General features: G+C 52.1%; 1 protein-coding gene across 1 annotated transcript; it reads right to left on the bottom strand.

The window, feature by feature from the left end:
• Positions 1-603: 603 nt before the first annotated feature.
• Positions 604-8,792, bottom strand: DUSP7 (dual specificity phosphatase 7). The gene is made up of 3 exons (XM_009099521.4): positions 8,200-8,792; positions 5,476-5,904; positions 604-2,995 (listed from the first exon to the last, which is right to left on the bottom strand). The coding sequence occupies exons 1-3, from the start codon at positions 8,609-8,611 to the stop codon at positions 2,688-2,690; spliced, it is 1,149 nt and encodes a 382-aa protein (XP_009097769.1). The 5' UTR covers positions 8,612-8,792; the 3' UTR covers positions 604-2,687.
• Positions 8,793-8,984: the final 192 nt, after the last annotated feature.

Genomic DNA, 8,984 nt, shown 5'->3' with positions numbered 1-8,984 from the left:
TAGAGCCACGTTTCACCCTAAAGCATCCTCGTCAGCCTCTCCAGAATTCCCACAAACCATGCAGGGAGCACAGTGGGACACAGCACAGCCCAAGTGTAACACACAGCACGCCCTTCCCAGGGATGCAGGAAGGGGCACCAGCTCTCCAAGAGCCCCAGGATAACCCATCAGGTGGTTGCCCACAAGCCCCTGACTTCTTGCTTTCCTACCAAAATAAAGTCTGCTAACACAACAGTTGCAGGCAAGGCCTTGCAATGCCTTTGTAGGCCAGGCTTAAACAGTGAACAAAAGTGTCTTTAGTTTATCTATTTATTTTTGGCACAGAGGAATGACTGGGGTCAAAGCCAGTCCCATTCTCAAGCTGTTCTTTGTTCTCCAGTTTATCCAATACCCCCTATCCCTCTTCTCGCCCGCCCACCTCCCCCTCTCCATTTTACCACAGGTCTTAAAAATTAAGCTGTGCATGAAACCAAACACCACACTTGAACACAGCCCAGCAAATGCTCTCCATGGTCACAGAAGGATCCTAATCGACCATAAAAAATGGATAAGAGCAGCGTGCCCTTATATGGGCAGAGGCTAGACAAGGATCTGACACAAACATCATTTTTAAAGAAAAAATAATATTTATTTGCAATATAAACAAAGTCCCAATATTGGATCAGTATATATAGGGTCACTAATTTTCCTTCATAACTCAGAAAGCAGAACCATTCCTCACTAACAAGCTCTCATTTGTACTAATCAGAAGATGCATCTTTTTTTTTCCTTTAAAGAATAAAGACCACTAACAGCACAGGAAGCCTTTACAAACCAGCTTAGCTGTAATGCAATAGAGATGCACTGTCAAAAAATCCCTGAAAAAATAAATTCCTCCATGAGGTAAGATGCAATTAGGATATTCTCAATTTTCTCACTCACAACCGTACGCCCATTCTCCCTTCCAATGACCCACAATCCCAACATTGTGGCAAACAAAACCCAACAAACAAACAAAAAACAACCAGAAAACAAGAAACAGAAGCTCATTCCAACATTCTGATAACATCTTTAACAAAAAGAACAGTTTCAGGATGTGACAGCGTCAAACATTCCTCCAGATGGAGATTTTTTTTAATAATTTTTTATTTTTCTTGAAAAAAGTACAAAAAACTGGATATTTAGAAAAAAATCCGTGGCTTTTTTTTTTTTTTCACTAACATGAGAGTTAAAGTGGACAGGGAGGGGGGAGAAAGGAGGGACTACATTGCAGCCAATAAAGAAATCTCTAAATCCGTTCTGCCCTCCTCCCAGAAATTATTACCACTTCCTCCCCTCCCAGCTTGGTAAAAGGAGTTTGCCAAACACTAGCCAGAAATACATACAAGTCTTCTCAGAATAGAAGGCACGGCATAAAGTTATTCGAAAGAGGAAGAAAAAAAATCAGAACCTCTGTTGAAAGCTCCAATCATCTCAGAATTTGCCAGTTAATATATATATTCATATATATATATATATATATATAAAAAATTCTCTGTTACAATGCTCTCCTCATCATTTCCACACCTCTTCACTCCCCTCACACGCTCCGTGCGTGACGACTGAGTTCCGTCCCGCCACACAATCCTCGCTCTGCTCCAGGCGCTCGCTGCATTCCCCCTCCACCCCGCACACGTGGGAAAGAAGCCAGTGTGCACAAGAAACGCCAGCACTGCAACTACCTTCTGGACTCGGGAAGCTGGAATGGTTTCGGGCCAGCTGGATGACGTTAAATCAGTCAACAGGCAGCAGAGAATGAAGCCAGGCACAGACATGCTTCTACCAACTCTGGAGGCTACGAGAGTTTTACCTCTGGCAATAGCAAACAGTGTTTTTGGCAGGGGTGGCATTAAAAAAAAGCTTGCGGCTTAGTCACCTTGGCTGAATCAGTGCAGAGTTTGTGATTGTGAGTGCAGGAGTGGTGAAGGGGTTGCGTTTTAAGCCCAACTGGCCTTCACACATAACAAAGCTTCCTACCAGATGCTAACAACAACAGCAGCAGCATGTATCTCTCTCTGGAGTACCCAGTAATATGCCAGGACATACCAAGGCTTCACAACGTGTGCAAAATGCATTTGGTCAATATAAACATTTGATTAAAAAAAATAATAAATGATCAAACAAGAAACAGAATAAAATACTGGTTTTGCAACCTGGTCTGTACAAACAGTCAAGAACTTACATATCTAAAAAGAGTTTGAACCCAAAGCTTGAGTAAGATCTACCTTTTCTTATTTTTTTTTTAATCAAAAAAAGTAAACTTGGGTTTTAAAACAGTCTTGGCCCAACACCTTTTGTTCAAGGTTTCCAAGTGCATAAATCTCCTCATTTTCCACAGCAAGCTAACCCCTGGTAGCTCTTCACACGTGTGCGTGTTCTGACAGTCTCAATGGACCCAGGAAAGCGGTTATTGCCGGTGACAGCGGCGTCCGAAACGCTGTAACATCGCCCCTGGTAAATAACCCCCTGTAAAAACACTACCTCTTCAAACCACTTGGATCAGGATACTCAGTGAGAGGCATTAGCCTTCCTAAAGCAGCGACCAGGCACCTCTGCCCAGAGAAGCTACTCATCTCAGAGCTGCCTGGCTAGACAGATATTTTCGTAAGAGTTGAAATACTCAAGAGAAGCGATTCGATGCTCAAGTTCCCGACCAGGCAGCATCCTCTTCATGTGGACTCCAGAGTGTTCAGCTGGAACAGGTTGTGGTTGGTGGGGGTGGTGAAGTAGAGCTGTTCACTGGGCGAGCGGTTGTCACAGGGGCTGTTGAGTCCCAGAGTCCTCTCAAAGTCCAGGAGTTGGCCCATGAAATTAAAGTTTGGGGAAATGTTGGATTTTTTCCTTTTCACAAAGTCATAGGCATCGTTCAGGGACAAGTTGAGTTTTTGCATCAAGTAGGCGACAGTGACTGTTACAGACCGGCTGATGCCAGCGAGGCAGTGAACAAGGATCCCACACTTCTTGGAACGGGCCTCATCTGAAACAAGACAAGGGGAAGGGGGAGTCTATTATTCTGCACCAAAAACACATGGCTTTGGAGCAGGGCCAGGTGGCAGCTGCAAGCTCCCAGCACCACGATGACTGCCAGAACTAGATCCCCTGCCCCTAGTGACACCATCCCACGTCCCTTGGACACCCACATCTCCCCCCACAGGGCTCCTGAGATATTCCTGCTGCATGGCAAAGCTGCACATCCCCAGCAAGGCCAAGCACCTCATGTGCTTAAGAATTATCAATCAGGTCTAGCAACACATCTCTTGCCTATGGAACATCAGCACCCTCTACTCAAGAGAGTTGGAGTAACCCACAAGAGGCAGATGAAGCTGGAGACAGCAGCTCCAGGGAGATGCTGGTGGCTGGGCACAGCACCCCCACCTCAACTCCAACTAAACCAGGGCAAGGCTGCAGCCCAGCACTACATGAGCTGTTCTCTTTCACTGTTCCTGTCCTCCTACCACTAGAAAGTTACATGAATGCAGCCAATGCCAATTTAAGGGGAGTCTGAAGTGCAGGAACTTCCCTTATTGTGAAATTGTTCTTTAGGATCGACAGAAATGCACTTCACCACAAACAAACGCTTGTGTTGGAGGAGGCTCTCAGGATGAATGGTAGCGGGAAGCAGGAATGCAGGCTGGACCAAAAAATGGCGAGAACAGCAGCGAAATTTCCCCTCCCTTGCCACCAACTGAAAAGCACACACACACTCATTGTCTCTCGCACAGCCGGAACAGCGTGATCCCTTTATGAATTGACATCTCAGTGCTGAAAGAGGGACACGCCACTGAGAGCACTGAATGCACGCAAGTACCCAGCGCTGCTTCTACTTCTGGGCAGCCCTATTTGAAGTCAGTCATTTGACTGAGAGCTTGGCGGGGAGCAAAAAAGTGGCAGGAGAAAGAAGATCCTCGGGCAAAGCCAGAGGTAAGAGACACTCTGGCAGTGTAAGCGCAGGGAAGGGCAAAGAAGAAGCAGGCAAAACAAAAATCCAGACCCAAGCCACAACAGGTTTTCTGCCCAGCCTCCAAAACCAGGCAAGAATTTCCAGTAGGGTGGGCAATCACCGCCCAGAGTACCCAGCCCTCCCCCCAGGCTCTCCTGTTCAACATTTTTCCAGACATTTTTGCCTTTCATCTGACCTGCACAGCATTTCTTGGTGTTTGGTTTTAGAGTGAGGTAATCCTCCACTTCCTGTCATTAACTGGAAAGCACAAGCTCGGTGTTCACAGAGACACGGGCTGACTGGAGCAGACAGATCCCAAATGCCACATGTCAGCAGGGCCACTGTACCTCACCCCTGACGTTTAACACCCTGCTCATGCAGGAAGTGCAGATGGGACATCTGACAGGTCCCTGTTGCCACACTGAAGCAGCACCTTCTGACCAGTCATGTTACTGGAGGGCAGAAGCTGGGGGCAAAGGAGAGTGTGTGGGAATCAGGGTTTCTGACAGCTGAAGAGCCAAGGATCCACCACTGCTCTGCCCCATTTCAGGCCTTACAGCACAGCAAGCCCAAGCTATGGGGTCTGAAATAGGCTGCACAGGCTTCAGTCTGCAGGCAAAGGTCCCCCTCTCCTTTACCTGTACAAGTGTTTGTAATCAGACACGGAGCCATGGGGCTTTCAATATTCAACAGTGATATTACTGCCTGTGCCATTCACCCCCATAAAACAGAGCTGATTAGGCTAATGACTATTGTGAGAAAACAACACAGGCCAGCCTGGAAATGTACAGCCCTGTTCAGTCCAACATACACTTCCCACAGAATCAAAAGCAATTCTCAAAGTCAAGGCTGGCCTTAGAGAAGAGATTTTCCTTCCTTAACCCCACCACCACCAGCCAAAACTGTTGCAGGGGCTGCCTACAGAGCAGTTTTTCCATCCAAACTCTGCAGTTTAATTATAATCACTAACTCATTGTGTTGACACTTACCTTAGGAGAAGTATCCATACAAGGAGTTAGTTATGCTAGGGTGACTTACAGCAGGATCCCAACTAGACTAGCAAATCCCCTCGGGAAAAGAAAACACACGCACATGCACTCCCTGATTTTAACCACATTTGGGGCTAAGGAATTGCTGGCACCAGTCACACTAAAGCAGCTCCCATCCCAAGTAGAGCAGGCAAAGGAGCTCCCCACTGCCTGGGTTCAGCCATTTCACAGCAGTGCAAATCACCACACAGGGGCAAGAAGCAGCAGGGACCGTTCAACCACTTGCAGGTAGTTCAGCTGAGGTGCTGCAAAAGGGCTGAATTTTGGAAGGGGAGGCCTCCCTGAACTGAGCCAGGGTGAGATGCACCAGATGCGCCACCTCACAGCGTGACACTCGGCTGCTAAGCTGATGCTGTGCCCTGGAGAGGTGAGGCTGCAGACAGCAGCAGCCCTGGGAAGCGGCACACCACAGGCACACCACATTCCCAAGCGGTGAGTATGAAAAGAGGTGTTCTGCCAACTACCTACCAATGAAAGCAATGGCCTCAGGAAAGAACTGTGAGAGGTTCTGGCTCCAGTGATCTGAGATGGGGATCTGCTTGTACTTGAACTCTCCGTCATGCTCAAACATGTTTGGCAGGTTAGGAGTCACATTCAGGATGTATTTAATGCCGTATTTGCCCAGGACATCCAGGTTGGTGGAATCTTTGGCACAGCCCAGGTACAGGTAAGGTAAGATCTGGACTGGAAAGGCAGGCTGATTGTTCGGGATGGGGCTCCCATCCGACTCCGTGGCACTGCTGGGCTCCCTGTCAGATTCGCCATCCGAGCAGTCGGAACTTATCCGCAGCCCTCCCAGGCCAAGAACTGATGCTGGGGGAGAGTTGCTGGGTGAGGAGCTGTCAAGGTTTGTCTCGCAGTGCTCAGAATATTCAGTCTGAAACTTGTTAAAGCCACCTGGGAAGGGGGAAAGGAGAGAGGGAAGGGGAGAGGCAGAGAGAAAGAAAAAGATGTTTTAATCTTCAGAATAGGAAATCCTTCTACCTGTGAACATGTTATTCAGAAAGTCTTTACCAGCAAGAAGTTGGTATCCCTTCAACTTCACAGCAAGAAAATAATTTTCCTGCTCCCTTATCTTCCCTGGGCAAACTGATACTGAGCAAACGGGTCCCAGGAGAGCAAGGAGTGGTTCTTACAAAGTTCAATATCGCTTGTGAAAAATAGGGCCAAATCTCAACCACAAAAGAAACATCCACAAATAAAATCAATGCCAAGACACAATCTTGCCTTGCCAGCTTCTCAAAAATAAGGGTCTGGGGCTGTTTAGGCAAGAGCTATTACTGCCACTTAGAGAGAAAAGTATCCGTGTCTGAAAAGACAGATCAGGGACAACCACCACATACTCACCCCAGGCACTAAAACTCAACGAAATTATTCACCTCCAAGCAGGAAAAAAGACCCTAAGTTTTGCCACAGAGTGACCCTCACAATTATTTTATCACTACAAAATAGGTTTTGCAACAGAGCAGTGTCACAAGTTTGTTCTTCACCCAAACCACAGCAGGAGCACAGAGGGATGGGACCCTTCACATCTGCCCCTAAGACTTTTTCTCCGGTTCCTCAGCTCAGCTGCTTGGGAAGAAAGGCAGAGGGAGGGAAGTAAAAACCCCACCGATCTACCTCCTTTCCAGGCGGTATTAAAGCAGAGCTCAGCCATCGGGATCTGACACTGACAAATGGTTTAATTAGAAAGGGCTCCTGGAAACTTCGTTAGTGGGTTCGGCGGTTGTGGCGGGGTCACTGAGCAGGACAGACAGCTCCTGCCACATCCATTCATGAAAAAGGCTCGTCCTCGCCCTCCTCCTCCCCCCGCGCCGCCAGACAGCGCCGAGAAGCCATTTTGGAATTTTAATTAGAAACATTTCCCACCGAGGCTCTCGGAAAAAGGCAGAGAAAGGGGCTCAGCTCCTCCCCTGCCCATCGGGGAGAGCTGAGGAGTAACTTTAAAACCGCTCCTTTCCTGCTGGGGATGAGGACGACGGGGAGAGAAGCGGGAATGCAAAGCGAAGAGGGAGCAACGGAGCCCGTGGGGAAACCCCAAACCGGGATGGGATGATAGGATGGGAGACTCGCCCACGGGCAGGGATCGGATGGATGGTCGAGGAGGAAATGGGATCAACCCCTGTGCTGGCCCCTCACCATGTTTTGGAAGGAGGCGTGTGCGGGCTGCGCAGCCCCGAGAGCTGGTTCCCAAATACCTGACTGTCCCCCTGCCGCCACCAGGGGCTTCCCTGGCTCCCCAGAAAGGGTCTATCAAGGAAAAGCCGTGTTTTTTAAAGAGCCGCAAGTGGCAACTTTCTTGACCACTCTCCCCCACGCACGCTCCCCCGCTCTCCTGTTATTCCTGCCTCAAAGCCGCCACCCAGCGACCGGACTGCGAGTACTGGGAGGATGGGAAGGGTCTCAGCAGCCCAGCTGCGGGCTCTGCTCAGCCCGCTGCGATCTTTCAAAATGGCCAAAAAAAACCTCAAAAAACCAAAGCTCCGAAAGCGCCCCTAGTTCTGGCGGAGGGGCGTGTGCGGGTTCGGCTCCCCTGCAGCGCAGCTCCCCGCTCCCCATCGCCCTGTCCCGAGGGAACAGCCGGGCTGCCCTCTCCCAGGCCGGCGGCACTGCCTGGCAAAGGGGGAGGAAAACCCAAGCCCGGGCTTTTACGTTATGTGGGGAGGTATGATAAAAATAGCAGAAGGGCTCTCTCGCTCTCCCCCCAAAATCCGGCCATTTCTCCCGGAGGGCTGGAGAGGAGCCTGGTGCCGGCGCGGAGAAGCCCCGAAAGGCTCCCTCCGGGGAGCGGAGGCGAGGGGCGCCCGGCGCTGCCCAGCCGGGATCGGCTTGGGACGGGGCAGCGCTGGAGGGGCCGCGCCGGCGGCAGGGCTGGGGGGCTCCTCCCGCCCTTACAGGGGAGGCGACGCAGGAAGAAGCGGGGCGCTCCCGGCCGCTTCCAGCCTGCGACCATTTTGTGCGGGGGATTAAAGCGGGATGCAGAGAAGGTGGAAAAAAAAAAACCATAGAGAAAAACAGAAATAAATCAGGCAGAACGGATAAGGGAAGGAAGCAAAACGAGTCAGCCACCTCCGTCCGACAAGGGGATGGGCACCCTAGGGATGCAGCGGCCGGCCAAGGGCTGCGCAAGGGGACACGGACAAGGGCTGCGGGAGCGGGACGGGGCTGGAGAGAGGGCGAGGGGCACCTCACCTTTCAGGTAATAGGCTTTGCAGCCGTCATCGCGCAGCTTCTGGAGCAGGAGCCCCAGCACGGAGGTGGCAGCACCGCTGTCCTGCCAGTCGGCGGTGGCCTCGTCGTAGAGCAGCACCGTGTCGGCCTTGCAGCGCTTAACGAAGCGCTCCTTATCCTCGTGGTTGGGGATGATGGAGCGGATGGGCAAGTTGCCCTTCTTGAGGCGGCGCAGCATGAGCCCGGGGATGGCCAGGTTGATGGCCGTCTCGATGTGCGAGCTCTCGAAGAGCTCGTGGGGGCGGCAGTCGAGCAGCAGCAGCGAGCGGCCGCCGCCCGACTCCAGCTCCTCCTGCAGCCACTCCGCGCTCTTGCACGGCATCGCCGCAGCCATGGGCGCCCGCGGGGAGCTCCCCCAGACCTGCGTTTTCATGGGGCTCGGCAGCGGCGGCCGCCAGCGCCCGGCCCGCCGGCCACCCCCACGCGGCGTCCGGACGCGGCCCCGCTCTGCTGGGTCGGTCTTGCGCTGCGCCGGACGCGGCTCCGCTCAGCACGGCCGCGGGTGCGCGGTGTCTGCGGCCCGGAGCGCGGCGGCCCCCGTTTTGCCCTACGCGCTGCGCCCCATGCCGGCGGCCTCAATTAAAGCGGCGCTTGGCCGGCGGCTCGGCGAGTCATGCCTCGGGAGGCGGGGCGGCGGCGGGGCTCCGCAACTCAGCCCCGCCCGGCGCCGCACCGCGTACACGCCGGCCCCGCCCCCATGGGGCCCCGCCCCCCGCGCCCCCACAGCCAATGAGGCGCGGCGAGGG

Source organism: Serinus canaria, chromosome 12, assembly GCF_022539315.1.
Source record: "Serinus canaria isolate serCan28SL12 chromosome 12, serCan2020, whole genome shotgun sequence".
Lineage (NCBI taxonomy): Eukaryota > Metazoa > Chordata > Aves > Passeriformes > Fringillidae > Serinus > Serinus canaria.
This window is presented reverse-complemented; position numbering and strand designations above follow the sequence as displayed.